Consider the following 15,944-nt stretch of genomic DNA (forward strand, 5'->3'; position numbering starts at 1 on the left):
AGGTAATAGTTCAGTCCAGTTATCTTGTTGATAATTAATAAAACACCTTAAATATTGCTCTAACACCTGATTCATTTTCTCACAGCTCCCATTGGTCATTGGATGATGGGAGGAGCTTAAGCATTGGACGGTGCCACCCTCCAAAATTTTGATGTGAATTGGACCCCTCTATCAGAAATGATTCTCTGTGGAGCTCCATGTAAACAATAAATGTGTATCAGGAATAATTTTGCTAAGGCTTTGGCTGTTGGGATCTTTTGGCAAGGAATAAAATGATTTTCTATTTGTTTAGAAAATAGGTCTGTTATGACCCAAATAACAGTGTTCCCTGTGCTCTCTGGCAATTCTATTATAAAGTCCATAGATCTCTCTCCAGGGTGCTGAAGGTTCAGCTACTGTTTGTAACAGTCCTGGGGTTTTTCCTTGCCGTCTCTTTGCTGCAGTGCAAACAGGCCAGCTAGTTTTCAATGTCCTTTTTCAGTGATGGCCACCAGAATTGTCTTTTGGTGTGGTGCAATGTTTTGACAAATCCAAAGTGACCAGCCAGTTTAGAGTCTTGGCAGCATTTCATAAGGTCCAATCTTTGGCTGGCTGGCATGTATAACTTTCCTCCCATCCATGCTAAGTCCTCTTTGATGAGACAGAGGTTTTTGTGGTTTAGGAACCACTAGTTGTTGCTTAAGGCTTGCTTAAATACTTGGGTGGTTGCATTATCTGTGGTCCCTTCTTGTTTGGTTTGTGATCTAGTGATTACTTTAGCTCAGGGGTGGGCAACTGTGGCCCTTTTACAACCTGTGGACTTCAACTCCCAGAATTCCCAAGACAGCCAAGCTGGCTCAGGAACTCTGGGAGTTGAAGTCTACAGGTTGTAATAGGGCCACAGTTGCCCACCCCTGCTTTAGCTGCTACTTAATTATCATGAAGGATTGGTCTGATTACTTCAGGCTTTGTGCTGTTGTATTGTGGTTTCCTTGATAGGGCATCTGCTAAGAAGTCTCCCCCCCCCCCCGGGAGATACTTAAGGGTAAAGTCAAACCATTTGAAATATTGAGCCCACCTGACTTGTTTTGGGGAGAGTTTCCTTGGGGTTTTTAGAGCTTCCAAATTTTTGTGATCAGTCCAGACTTCAAAAGGGATCGTACTTCCCTCTAAGAATGGTACATGTTTTGTATGCTTATTGTGTGAAGTTCCTATAATCTACGCATAATCTCATAGAGCCATCTTTTTTTTCTCTGAAAAGTACTGGGGCTGCGATTTTTGGGTGTGCTGGTTCAATGAACTCTCTTTTCAGGTTTTTGTCAAGCTCTTAATTCTGTCAGTTCTCTAAGAGGACATGCAATATATCCCAAAGAAAGCTTTGCCCCTGGCAGGATTTCGATTGTGCAGTCAGTAGCATGGGTGGATGGGTGGGAGTTTGTCAGAAGCCTTTTCCCTGAAAACCTCAGCTAGGTCTCTGTATTCCTTTGGTATATCCCCATTTGGCATTCCCCAACCGGGCATCGCTGCTTCGCGGTCAAGCCTCTGCTTCCGGTCTCCCTTTTTGTCGACAGCAAAAGTAACTGAAATCTGTTTTTATTCTTCTAGGAGGGGTTGGATACTAATTTTCTTCAAAAGAATGCAAATGAATGAATTTTTGCTAATGTAATTTAATTAAGGAATTTGCATTGAGCCATTGAATCATTGCTCATGTGAAAGGTTACCCCCTGGTGTCTGAGAAGGGTACTGAGATAAAGGTCTTTTGTACTTTAGTTCCAGGTTCCATATTAGATACAAAGCTTATTGCCGTTGTCGTCTATAAAGCATCTTTTTTTGAATCCTTTCCATGTTTCTATCTCCTGGAAAAGTCTGTCTCCTGGGCATAAGGTGGGCACCATCTGTCGGTGTCCATGGATGGTGTAGTTCGCCTGCAGCCTGGCACCTTTCACTGCACACTGAATGAAGTTGTTCTTCATCAGTTCCAGCTCATAGGAGTCTGGGAGAATCTTCATATAGTCCCCAATGAAACTAATACCGTATCCTTTGCTGTTATAGCCCCGGGTGTGAGCTCCTACCCAGTGCCAACCCCGGCCTTGGTAGAGGTAGCCATCATTGCCAAAAACAAAGCTGTGCACAAACAGAAGAAAAGTATCAAGAAAAGCAATGTAAACAGCTTGTGGAATTTTTCCAATTTCATAAAAAGAAATGCACTTTAAAAACACTTCTAGGAAAAATAAAAACCATGTAAAAATGTACAGCTTTGCTGAACGAGTAGAAAGATACTTTCAAAACCAAATGGATGTGGAAGTGAATATTATTTAAATAAGCCTTCCTAGAAATAAACAGTAATCTATATGATTTATACTAGCTGGATAACCGTGCTTCGCTACGAAACTATGTGACAGGGCTTGATAAATTGACACTTAAAGATTGAAAATTAATGAGTAGTTATGATTGGCCTCTCCTCTCCTCTCCTCTCCCCTTCTCTCTTTCAGGCTTGCCCCACAGAAGCTTCCTCTATCCTATCCCCTTCTCTCCCTCAGCCTTGCCCCACAAAAGCCTCCCATCCTATCCCCTTCTCTCCCTCAGCCTTGCCCCACAGAAGCCTCCCCATCCTATCCCCTGGTTGCTGCTGTGAAAGTAAAACTGAAACTCCTCTCCTCTATTTGTGTTTTGCATTTGGAACAGATTTCTTTTGAGGTATGCTGGGGGAGTAGAACTCCTTAGCATCAGAGGGCTGTTAATAATAATATAGAAAATACTAATGCTCTGATGATCATTTTGAAATATCCTTTCTTAGTGAGCACCTAGAAGTTAAGAGGAACATACGTGGCAAATTTCAAGTTTGTAGGCTTGCAGTTCTGGAGATTTTGTGATTAAGGCTTGAGTGGTATATGTATAGGATTGCTGCTTCAAACCAAACATTGATAGAGGAATGCAAGACAACATGCAGATGGATGATCTATGCTCATCTTTGATCTATTAAAGTTGTTCAAATGTAGAGCTTCCCAATGTAATTTGAACAGGGAAGAATTTTTTCCCTGGATTAATTGGAATTTTGCTCTTCACATTTTTACCCTACTGTAAATGCAGTAAGCAATTTTTAATAGTCTAAATATAAAATACATTTTACAATATGATTTGATAAAATGCTATTAAAATGTCCAGCTAGTTTGTTTATTGGAAATGCATATTGCATAAAGACACTCCTACCTGTAGCCAATATCATCCCAATCACGGTAATCTTGGTGGAATCGCTGCATACTTCGCATGTCAGCTGCACATGAGGAGAAGTTTCGGCATGGCTTAGAAGGGGTGCTGGTGTGGTGGATGTAGACAAAGCCCAAGGGTAGCTTAAGTTGAGTGGGGGTTCCTTTATAAGGACGAGCCCCCCATATGCACCGTGGGATTATGGCAGGACATTCTGTAGGAGAGTGGGGAGAAAAACATCAGAGCTGAAGGGCAAAAGAAGAAACATAGCAGCATACCAGAGAGCAGCTTTAGTGCCAGGATACCGCTGATAATGCAGTGCCTACTATCAAATCACCCAGTATTTGATAGCAAAGTGGTAGCAAGAATCCAGAGATGAGCAAGAAATTATAAATATTTATAAAATCAAATATGACAGACAGTATAGAGAGGAAGGCTTCCAACTACTATATGTGTAACAGTGTGAGAAGTTGTCCTTCCCAAATCATATTGAACCATAGACAGTACTTTTTCTCCCAGTACATAGTCAAACTATGGATATTGTTATCCCAACACCTGGCTTCTAAACTTGACAGCTTAAAGTGAAACCTGACAAATCCAGGGAAGTGAAGGTGACAGTGGCACCTGTTCCTTATAACTAAACAGTATACACAATATCAGGAGCAGGGGTAAAATGTACTTACTTTTCCTACCGGCTCGCTGATGTGCGTGTGCCATCATCTGCACATGCACAGATGATAAAAATGGACATGACAATGTTCCGGTTTGGGGGGCAGAGCCGCCCATCACCGGCGCTACCAGCTCTAAGAACCACCCGCTGCCAGCACTACTGGCTTCCGCGAGCCAGATAGAGCCAGCAGCATTTCACCCCTGATCAGGAGTAATGTGTTTCTCAATGCCATAAATGTGCATAGTAGGAGACATGCTTGCTCTCATGTCCTGCTTGAGAGTTCCCATTGGCATTCTACTTGCAATAGAATTAAGACATTCTTGAGCATCTTCTGTCAGTTAGCCAACGTCAACCTCCCCCCACTTGCCCCAAGTGAGTGTATAACCCTCAGTGAGACACAATATGCTAGACTGAGTTACTGTGTCAGGGAATAAATAGTAGGGCAGCAAAATATTGTGATGGGCCTAGAAAGAATATTGTGGCAGGTGGTGGCTGAAGGCCAGTATCTTTTCATTAGCTCCACAATGTCTGCATGGATGGTTCAAGAGCCTGAGAAGGGGTTTCATTTAACTAACAGTATCTGTTGACATTGCAGGAACTGTTCTTCACATGGCATGAGATGTTTGCTTAGAATGGACTGTAAGAAGAGGAGAGTATGTAAGTGTTGCAAAAAAATAAAATAAATGACCTCACTTGAACTAATTACCAGCAATGCAGTATCTCAAACATCAGCAATAAGTGAAATAATCCTATCAGGATGTCTATTTTTCTAACAAGTGACATACCTACATACATCGTCATGAACTCATCAACAGCTTGTTTTGCCAGAAATGTCAGTTCCTTGTCTGTGATTCCTTCAAAGAGGGAGCTGGTTTCATTCATCTTCCAGAGAAAGCGCAGAGCATTTTCTACCTGCTCCTGTAGCTTTTCTTTACTCAGCAGTGCTGCAAAAATTTTTCTGCGGAAGTTGCTCCGCATCTTTTCTTCCCCATCCAAGCCCTTAGAGCCATAATAGTCATTCAGCAGAACACTGATATTGGATGGTGGATCAACCTTCTCTATCAAGTAAGTGCCCAAAATAAAGCCATCCATTGCACCATTGATAACAGCATCAGGCATATATGAGGGAGGACCCATTAAGATAAAAGTACAGGGTTCAGAAATACTATCCCAACAGCCATTTGGTCCCAGGGCTACCTGGCTCTTCTTAGAGTAAAACAAGAGAAAAGTCATTCCAAGGTCTGCTGAAATTGTGCTGGTGAGGGGATCCAAAGAAAGCCATGATTCTTCTCCAGAACTGTTTGGAGGACCAGTGATCAAAGGTTTCTCAGGCAGAGTCAGCTCATTTTTCATTTTCAATCCAGCTGCTATTCCAGCAAGTAAAGGACTAATTGAAACTGTGGTTCCATCAGGAGTTAAGACTACCCCATGTTCCACTTGGGAGCCATCAAGCGTATGATTCACTAGATTTTTTAAGAATATTCTCTTTGCCTTACTCAGGTAAGGAAAGTCCAAGGTCCTGGAAGTCATTGGACCAAGAACAAACTGGCAAATTTTTCTATTACAAAACTCCAATTCCTGGTACAGCTCTGCCATAATTAGGTCTGGGGTTTCTTTCAAGTGGAATTCCACATCATTCAGAATTTCAATCACAGTGTCCATATGAAGTATCAAGTTACCTGAAAACAGTAGGATCACAGTTAGAGTAGCAAGCAGTGAGTGAGAAGGGGCAACTAAAGCATATGGGTTATGCACTCTTGGATAGAACATTCTGAATGAAATTGTACTTGCACAAATAGCTGGAATATCTGGCCAATAACACAGAGAGAAGCAAATTTTGAAATGGACCCAGGTGTTTTGTAATGACAAAATGAAGCTAAGGCTGATGATATGGTGGACTGTGGAATAGAAAGAAGTGAATTGTTCTCTTATGAAACAGCCATTTGTGTCTGCATGTGGATTACAACTAGAGGATTTCCTGACAAATTATTTCTCTAAAAGACAAAAATTAATGTCCAGGCAGCAACCAACTTTAATTTCCATCCCATCATACACTTTCATAAAATAAGAGAACATATTCTTGATAATGAACATTTCTGCCATTAACATTTCTCCACGCAGACTGGAATTTCTTTGTTGTACATTTTTTTGGTTAAATTTAACCAATAAATTGAACTTCACCTACTAAAACCCAAACATGTTAAATACACAAGAAACCCTAACCAAGGTTTTTTTTTGTGTGAAAGAAAATGTTTTTTTTAAAAAAAGAGTAGCGCATATTCTCAAATGACAAAATGATATTTTTACCCTAAACCTGCTTACATATTGGATGACTATTGCCAAATTATGCCACATTACTTTGCACAAAACCTCTGTGGTTCAACTGGTATTAAAGGGAAAAGAGAAAATCTCATTGAACTGAGCAGAATTTACTCTATATGCCTAATTATATCAGACAATGAATTATGCTTTTGGGGGTTCAATTATGGGTAAGACTTATTTGAACCATCAAATACTACAGTCATAGGAAATACAGTACATCTTAATTTTTTTAAAAGCAGTGTATTTCTGGATACTGATTGTGCTTTCAAAATATGCTTTAACCAGTAATATGATGTAAGTCTGTAGGAGTTAAGAAGTACAAGTCTATCATCCAAGGTTTATCTGCCTTACTGGTGAAAACTTACTGGATGACTTTGGGCCAGTCATATCCAACCTACCTTACAGGATTGTTGATACGAGCAATAAAATGAAAGGAGACACCTCCTCCCTCCATGTAAGACCTGTTTTGAACTCCTAGACAAAAGGTATATATAAAACGAATGGTAACAACACAGCCAGCCATATTTTAGCCTAGGATGTTCTGCAAATCCAGTCTGTGCAGTTTAGTTTATGATTGTCTTATGCAAACTCATCTAATGTATTACCTCAGTAAGCTATACAATAGTTCCTTTTTCCATGTAATAATGCTATCAGGATTGTTATTTCATTCAGCCACCTCAAATTAAATCAGTGGAAAGGGAGGAGCTGATTGCAAAACAGTAAATTTCCCAAATCACCCCTGTTCCATTGCACTTGCTCTTTGTCAGCATGCCCTACACTTCAGCATTAAGATAAGGCATGGATGGGATAGAAAGACTGACCTGAATCCAGAAGGCAAGGGGCAGCCTAGGCCATGCTTTCCCAACCCAGTGTTCTATCTGATTACAAACGTCTCTTCTCTAGCTAGCATATTGTTTTTTTAAGATATAAGATTCAGCATATCTTGCGGGGAAAAGCTGATCAATGGAAGAGCAGTGGGACCTTTCCAGGGTGAATTGCCGGGGTGACGGTTGATACCCCTAGACTTATTGTCATGGGGGATTTCAACCTACCATCCGCAGGTGAGGTGTCAGAGGTGGCTCGGGAGTTCATGGCTTCCATGGCGGCCATGGACCTGACCCAGTTAGTTCAAGGCCCCACTCACATGGGGGACACACTTCGTCTCTGGTCAGTGGTTGAATGATCTTGGTAGAGGGGACCTAGACATTAAACCCTTGTCATGGACAGATCATTCGCTCCTTCACTTGGACTTTCCAGCCGCTTCCCCCCGCTGCAGGGAGACGGAACCGACCAGATGGTTCTGTCCCAGGTGCTTGATGGACCCCAAAAGGTTCCTGATGGAGCTTGGGCTGTTTCCTGAGACCCTGGCACATGACTCGATCGAAGACTTGGTGGCTACCTGGGAGAGTGCGGCTGCAGGAGCTTTGGACCGCGTCGTGCCTTTGCGACCTCTGACCCAATGCCGATCTCAATTGGCTCCTTGGTTCTCCGAGGAGCTGAGAGAGATGAAGCATTGGAAAAGACACCTAGAGAGCATCTGGAGGACTAGTCAATCCGATTCTGACCAGACACTTATATCAAGGTCTTATATCAAGACCTACCTAGTGGCGATAAAAGCGGCAAAATCTAACCATTTTTCTGCTCTTATCGCATCTGCAGAGAACCGCCCAGCCGCTCTGTTTAGGGTGACCCACTCCCTTCTTCGGGAGGTGAGTGCGGGAAGATCCCTTGCAGGGTCGAGCTGAGGATTTTGTGCAATCCCTGCATGATAAAGTTGCTCGGATTCGGGAAGGCTTAGACTCTGACTGGATGAGTCCAGGGGAGGAGACGAGGGTAGGTCTTGAGAATATTATCTGGGAGGAGTTTGATCCTGTGGCTCCCGAGGATGTGGACAGGGTTCTGGGTAAGATTAGTGCCGCCACATGTTTATTGGACCTGTGTCCCTCCTGGTTGGTACTGGCCTCCTGGGTGGTTACACGAGGCTGGCTCCAGGGGATTATAAGTGCTTCTTTGAGTGAGGGTGCCTTTCCCGCTGCCTTGAAAGAGGCGGTGGTGAGGCCCCTCCTCAAGAAGCCTTCCCTAGACCCGGCTGAATTAGCTAACTACCATCCGGTCTCCAACCTTCGTTTTGTGGTGAAGGTTGTTGAGAGTGTGGTGGCACGACAGCTTCCCTGGCACCTGGATGAAGCTATCTATCTGGACCTGTACCAGTCGGGCTTCAGGCAGGGGTACAGCACAGAAACGGCATTGGTCGCATTGGTGGATGATCTCTGGAGGGCTCGGGACAGGGGTTGCTCCTCTGTCCTGGTCCTATTAGATCTCTCAGTGGCTTTTGATACCATCGACCATGGTATCATGCTGCAGCGGTTGAGGGGGTTAGGAAAAGGGGGCACCGTCCTGCGGTGGTTCTCCTCCTTCCTCTCTGACCGTTCGCAGTTTGTGTTGGCAGGGGGGCAGAGGTCGACCTCGAGGCGCCTTGCATGGAGAGTGCCGCAAGGGTCGGTTCTCTCGCCCCTTCTGTTCAACAATTATGTGAAGCCGCTGGGTGAGATCATCCATGGTTTTGGGGTAAGAGTCCATCAGTACGCTGATGACACTCAGCTGTACATCTCCACCCCAGACCACCCCAACGATGCCCTTGATGTGATTTCTCACTGCCTGGAAGCCGTGTGGGTCTGGATGGGGAGAAATAGGCTCAGACTCAACCCTTCCAAGACCGAGTGGCTGTGGCTTCCGGCGTCCCGATATAGTCAGCTGGTGCCATGGCTGACTATTGGGGCTGAATCTTTGCCCCCCACAGAGAGGGCTCACAATCTGGGTGTCCTCCTGGATGCACGGCTGTCTTTAGAAGAGCATATGATGGCCGTAGCCAGGGGGGCTTTTTATCAGGTTTGCCTGATTTGCCATTTCCAGCCCTTTCTGGACCAGGACGCCTTGCGCATGGTCACTCACACCCTTGTCACCTCCTGGCTGGACTACTGTAATGCTCTCTACATGGGGCTTCCCTTGAAGAGCACTCGGAGGCTCCAACTGGTCCAGAATGCGGCCGAGTGGGTGGTTATGGGCACAACCTGTTGTGCCCATGTGACACCCCTTCTGCGCGAGCTGCACTGGTTCCCAGTGGTCTTTCGGGTGCGATTCAAGGTGCTGGTTACCACCTTTAAAGCGCTCCATGGCATAGGACCCGGGTACCTTCGAGACCGACTGCTGCCACCAATAGCCTCCCATCGGCCAGTCCGCTCCCACAGAGAGGGTCTCCTCAAGGTGCCATCGGCCAAGTTATGTCGGCTGGCGACACCCAGGGGGAGGGCCTTCTCTGTGGGAGCCCCTGCCCTGTGGAATGAACTGCCCCCGGAAATGCGTAAGATCTCCGACCTCTGTGTATTTCGCTGTGCTCTCAAGACCCTGCTGTTCCGCCAGGCCGGGCTATCAATGTAATGGTTTTAAATTAGGTGTTTTAAATTTTGGGGGTTTTAAATTTGAGCCGAAACTATTTAATAATTTTAATTATTTTTAATTGATGTCTGTCTTTGTGCGTTTAATAGGCTGTGCACTGCCTTGAGTCTTCGGGAGAGGGTATAGAAGGTATAGAAATAAAATTATTATTATTATTATTATTATTATTATTATTATTATTATTATTATTATTATTATTATTATTTAGTGAGATTCACAGCCTTTGAGGCTGGTTAATAGCTCAGCAGCTCGAGTCCTAACCAAGGACCTAGGAACTGTTAAGGTATCGTCGGAGGATGTAAGCTGTTACGAGTAAGGTGGTTTTTTGTAGAGTCAAAATGTTCAAGTCCGGCAAATTTAGAATTTCTAAATAGCGGGGTAGCCCTTTGGGTATTGCTCCAAGGGCTCCAATTACAATCGGGATAACACACGATTTCTTTTTCCACAGTCGCTCAACTTCAATTTGCAAGTCCCGGTACTTTGTGATTTTTTCTTGCTGCTTATCTTCAATCCGTGCATCACCAGGTATTGCAATGTCAATGAACCATACTTTTTTCTTTTCAACTATTGTTATGTCAGGTATGTTGTGGACCAAGTGCCTGTCAGTCTGAATCCTAAAGTCCCACAAGATCTTGAGTTTCTCATTCTCTAAAACTTTCTCAACCTGATGTTCCCAGTGGTTTTTGCTGTACTCAAATCCAAACTTCTGGCACAATTTCCAGTGAATTATTATTAGTATTAGTATTAGTATTAGTATTAGTATTAGTATTAGTATTAGTATTAGTATTATTAATCAGACCATTGCCTCAAATGCTGCAGTCAAAATACTGTAGTATAACAGATAGAAAAATGATAAAGAAGAAAATGATACATTTTCATTTTCCTAATATGCATGTGGAACCATGGTTGGACTCATTTGCAGTCCCACCACCACTATCCCTAGCGCTTCTGTCCTTCTCCAGTCGTTTATTTATTTATTTTGTTTTTTATTACATTTATTTGCCACCCATCTCATCAGAGATGATTCTGGACAGCTTACAAACATTAAAACTAATAGTACACATTAAAATAATAAAAGAATAACATAATACTGTTAAAAAACAGGGAGGAGGGGGACACAAAGCACACAGGGAGAGGTGGAGTCTTTCCTAATCCAATCCAGAAGGGTTCCCCGGTTGGGGCTTCAGGCTAAATGGCAGAGCCAGGTTTTCAAGCCCTTACAGAACTTGCTTTTTACCCAAGCAGTTTGGTGAAAATACTGTATTATTAGATTAGGTTGCCTGCAAGAGAAAGTGATCTGCTAACTCAAATGTTACCTGCATGGGCTGTGCTGAGACAAAATTCCATCATTGGCACAAGTCCCAGCCATATCAGGAACATCCTGTTGGTGGTGTGAAGGATAACTTACGAAAATGCACCTGCAAGGCAAGGAAAAGGAAAATGAGGAAGGAAAAATAAATAAAAGGTAGTGGGTTGGGCCACACAAATAGCTCAAAGTCCAATCAGGAAGGCAGCCTGATCATTGGACTCTGTCCCACATTATTCTGGGAATCTGCTAAGAAAGCTGGTAGGCCGGGAATGTCCATTTCTTTGCTGGGACGGAAACTCCTGAGACTTTGTGAAATGGTGGTTTTCCCATTCAGAGTTTCTGCAGTCTGCCGAGTCTCTCTGGTTGAGTCAGGCTGCATTTTGGAAACAGGGAAACCAGCTCCTCCCTCCCCTGTTATGACAGGGGCACAACTTGTGCTGCTGCAATATAAACACAGACATCCAAGCAACTTCTTGAGTGCACATATGCATGCCCAGGGAGTTCATTCTTTGCTAAACTTTAATGCTGTCTACTAAACAATTTGCTCCTCTATTCAGATCTGTACTGAATGCAGCCTTGCTTCTCAAATTAAAGTGCCAGCTGGGACCAAAGGTGTCAGTTATCAGTTTAAACTAGTATAGCAGCTGTGTCCTTTCCTTTAAAATGTTGATTTTTCTTATATACACTTTGATTTTCAGATTAGTTTCCTGTAATACTTGGGTACAGGATTGTCGTTAATGAATTCCTTGTAGCTACAGATGGCCTACATCCACCTATTTTTGTGGTCAATTTTTCTCCAGTTATGGAACAACCCACCCCTTGCACTTTTTGATCCATATTGTCCCTTGAGATTATCAAAGGATTTATTGGGTGAATTTAATTTTGTTTTTGTTTTCTTTCAAGAATCAGAGGAACTATAATACAACATCACTGACATGTACTGCATTGGCCAAATGTGGACTAGATGAGCTTCAGAAATATCCCCATCTTTTTGTTAGAAATAGATGCTAACTGAAGCAACTACCCCTCCCCCATCCTTAGGTGTTAAACGCATGCACAAGATGGCAGCGCTAGCTGAGATCGCGGCGTGAGGATGGGCACTGACCTACCTTTTGGGACCCTCTGAGGGTCGCCCTGAAGACCTGGCGACCCGGGTCCAGTTGGGGGAACTTCCTCCCATTCCGGGGATGGCTTTCTGCTCCCTCTTGAACATCGTGGTGGGAGCAGAGAGCACAGTGTCGGCGAGGCTCGGAAGCCTCGGAACAGCTGAGAGGCGGCGGGGCGGCGTTTTTCCCCCCCAGCTGGAGCTCGCCGGGAGTGGGAGCGGTGGCGGTGGCATTGCGCTGGGGGCGCCTACCACATGGACATTGCCCCAGGCTCTGGCTTTGTTGAGGTGCTGTCAGGGCTGTTGGGGCTGCCAGTTCCCTGGAAAAATCTCAGGGACGCTGCCGGGATTTCAGTATGGCAGTGGGGGATGGCGACGAGGGCAGCAACCGCGAAGACTTCCGGCTGGCTCTTGGTGGGGAGAGAAGCGCCCTATGGCCTTGATGAGGGGCGCTAATGTGGCCGAGGACCATCTTTTCGAGCCAGGATAGACGAGGACTGGGTGTGTTATTGAGGGGGGGTCTCCGCTGGGGTGTTTTAGAGTGCCCTCGGGGACTGGGGGGGTTAAAGTGTAATCCCCCCCTCTTTCCATCTCTCCCCCCTTGGAACACGTCCTTCTCGGACTTGCGCCCTCTTTTGGCTTCTTTTGGCTTCACCTCGCTGACATAAATAGCTCGCTTATTCCATCTGAGCCCTTCCCCTACTTGTGTGGAGGACTAATATCATCTGAGCAGGAGCTGGTATATGACTCCATCCCACCAGCTGAGAGGATCAGCCAAGAGCCTAACCACTGTGAGAGGGTGACTTGGGCTCTGAGCCGCATGGGCTGAGCTGGGATGGCATTAGCTATTTTGCACTTTGCACTTTGTACCTGCTGGCAGGGGAATGACCATCGGACAAACCGCCGTGAGAGGGCAGATTGGGGATTTATATCCTGGGTGCTGCACTGTCTCTGTTGTACCATCATTCGGCACCTGCACTTTACACTTTGCTGGCAGCGGGACGGATCATCGAATCCGCCGTGAGAGGGCGGATTTTGGACCTATATTATGGGTGCCAAGTGCGCAAGTTGAACCATTACTTCCATCTCACCAGTAAAGGGGGCAGACCATCGAGCCAAGCCGCTGTGAGAGGGCGGTATGACTTATCCCTCCTCCCCCCTTGGACTGTGTCGACCTGGAGATGGACTTGGCCTCTGTTGTGAGAGAACAGTGGACTGGGTCTTGAATCCTTTTGTGGCTCCTGTCTTTTTATGTTCTCCCTTGGACTTTTCTATATGGACCCTTTAGGGGACGGTCACCCCATCCCTGCAGCAAGATGTACGCAGCAGCGGAGCTTCTTGGTCTGCGAGATTCCCCCCTCTCACAGGCTTGGCCCTCCACATTATCGTGGGCCTACCTCGATGACGGATTTTGGAATCCCGAGAGGTGGCATGCCGCAAAGAGGGGGCTGAGGGGTTTTTTAAAATTGTCTTTGTGTAAATTTTTAAGGGGTTTGGGGAGGGGGGTGGGGAGGGAGGCCAGTCCGGCTGTTAATTGGTGCCATAGGGGGTATGGACTCTGGGGGAAAGGGGACTGTTAGAATGACCTCTACTGAGGGCTTCTCCATCAATACGCTGAGTGGGAGGGGCAGGTATGGCGGGAGCAGGGGGCCATATCGTGTGGTGGGGGCATGCGCTCGCTATCTCCGAGCGATTGCGTGCCCTGGTCCCCTTAGCTCTTCCCGTTCCTCAGGCTGCTTAGAGTCTCAGGGCCCGAGTCTCCGGCTGATGTTGTGTAATGCCAGGTCCGTAGTAAATAAAGCCCCCCTCATTTGTGATCTTATTCAGGAGGGGGGAGCGGACCTGGCAGGTATTACGGAGACCTGGTTGGGCCATGAGGGGGGGGTTCCCCTCTTGGAGATGTGCCCATCAGGCTTCCGTGCATTTCATCAGCCGAGAGCTCAGGGCAGGGGCTGGGGGGTGTCGGTCATTATAAGAGAGGGTCTTGATCCGAGGGATACCACTGTGCCTCAGATAGCTGGATGTGAGTCCCTTTTCGTGAAGTGGGGTCGAGGGGTGCAGATGGGTCTGTTGATCACATACCTGGCTCCCTGCCACGTGGCGACGACCCTGCCCGAACTCCTCAATGTTATAGCTGAGGTGGCGGCTGATACCCCCAGACTTGTGGTCATGGGGGATTTCAACTTGCCATCCATTGGTGAAACTTCTGAGGTAGCTCGGGAGTTCATGGCTTCCATGACGGCCATGGACCTGACCCAAGTAATTCACGGCCCTACTCACATGGGGGGACACACTCTGGACTTAGTTTTTGTCTCTGGTCAGTGGTTGAGTGGCCTTGATATAGGGGATATAGATACTGAACCCTTGTCATGGTCTGACCACTCGCTCCTTCGACTTGACTTTCTGACCGCCGCACCCCGTCGCAGGGAGGCGGAGCCGACCAGGTGGTTCCGCCCCAGGCGCCTGATGGATCCTGATAGATTCCAGATGGAGCTTGGGCCATTTCCTGAAACTCTAGCTCACGACTTGGCTGATGACCTGGTGGCCGCCTGGGATAGTGCGGCTGCCGGGGCTTTGGACTGGGTCGTGCCTTTGCGGCCTCTGACCCAGCACCGAACTCACTTAGCTCCTTGGTTCTCCGAGGAGCTGAGAGAGATGAAGCGCCAGAAAAGACGCCTAGAGAGCGGTTGGAGGGCCAGCCGTTCCGAATCCGACTTGACACTGGTAAGGTCTCATATTAAGACCTATCTAGTGGCGATAAAAGTGGCGAAATCTAGCTATTTTGCCGCTCTTATCGCGACATCAGATAACTGCCCAGCCGCCCTGTTCAGGGTGACCCGCTCCCTTCTCCATCTGGGAGCGCGGGAGGACCCCTTGCAGGGCCGAGCTGAGGATTTTGTACAGTATCTGGATGATAAAATAACTCAGATTCGGGAAGACTTGGCTGCTGACTGGGTTAGTTCAGACGAGATGACTGAGGCAGGCCTTGAGAATGTTATCTGGGAGGAGTTCGATCCTGTGGCTCCCGAGGACGTGGACAGGATCTTGGGACAGCTGAATGCCACCACATGTTTATTGGACCCGTGTCCCTCCTGGTTGGTGCTGGCTTCCCGGGAGGTTACACGAGGCTGGCTCCAGGGAATTATCAACGCTTCTTTGAGTGAGGGTGTCCTGCCGGCCGCCTTGAAAGAGGCGGTGGTGAGGCCTCTCCTCAAGAAGCCATCCCTGGATCCGGCTGTTTTGGCTAACTATCGTCCAGTCTCCAACCTTCGCTTTATTGCAAAGGTTGTTGAGAGTGTGGTGGCGCGACAGCTTCCACAGTACCTGGATGAAGCTGTCTATTTGGATCCGCTCCAGTCCGGCTTCAGACCTGGGTACAGCACGGAAACGGCATTGGTCGCGTTGGTGGATGATCTCTGGAGGGCTCGGGATAGGGGTTATTCCTCTATCCTGGTCCTGTTAGACCTCTCAGCGGCTTTTGATACCATCGACCATGGTATCATGTTGCGCCGGCTGGAGGGATTGGGAGTGGGGGGCACCGTTTTGAGGTGGTTCTCCTCCTATCTCTCCGACCGGTTGCAATCCATGTTGACAGGGGGGCAGCGGTCGACCCCGAGGCGCCTTGTTTGTGGGGTGCCACAAGGGTCGGTCCTCTCGCCCCTTCTGTTCAACATTTATGTGAAGCCGCTGGGTGAGATCATCCGTGGTTTTGGGGTGGAGTTCCATCAGTACGCTGATGATACTCAGCTGTACATCTCCACCCCAGACCATCCCAACGATGCCTTGGAAGTGATGTTCCAGTGCCTGGAGGCCGTGAGGGTCTGGATGGGGAGAAACAGGCTTCGACTCAACCCTTCCAAGACCGAGTGGCTGTGGCTGCTGGCATCCCAGTATAG

General features: G+C 46.7%; 1 protein-coding gene across 2 annotated transcripts in view; it reads right to left on the reverse strand.

The window, feature by feature from the left end:
- Positions 1 to 1,708: 1,708 nt before the first annotated feature.
- Positions 1,709 to 15,944, reverse strand: part of PGLYRP2 (peptidoglycan recognition protein 2) — a 31,749-nt gene continuing 17,513 nt past the window's right edge. For both annotated transcript variants that reach the window (XM_070935279.1, XM_070935280.1), the window contains exons 2-5: positions 10,951 to 11,052; positions 4,642 to 5,535; positions 3,190 to 3,400; positions 1,709 to 2,103 (exon numbers count right to left, since the gene is read on the reverse strand). In XM_070935279.1, coding sequence (XP_070791380.1) covers positions 1,764 to 2,103; positions 3,190 to 3,400; positions 4,642 to 5,535; positions 10,951 to 11,014 — 1,509 coding nt within the window. In that variant the 5' untranslated portion in view covers positions 11,015 to 11,052 and the 3' untranslated portion in view covers positions 1,709 to 1,763. The remainder of the gene's footprint in view (positions 2,104 to 3,189; positions 3,401 to 4,641; positions 5,536 to 10,950; positions 11,053 to 15,944) is intronic.

The sequence above is a fragment of the Pituophis catenifer genome, unplaced genomic scaffold (assembly GCF_029215685.1).
Source record: "Pituophis catenifer annectens isolate HBS135680 unplaced genomic scaffold, rPitCat1.0.hap2 SCAF_2, whole genome shotgun sequence".
Lineage (NCBI taxonomy): Eukaryota > Metazoa > Chordata > Lepidosauria > Squamata > Colubridae > Pituophis > Pituophis catenifer.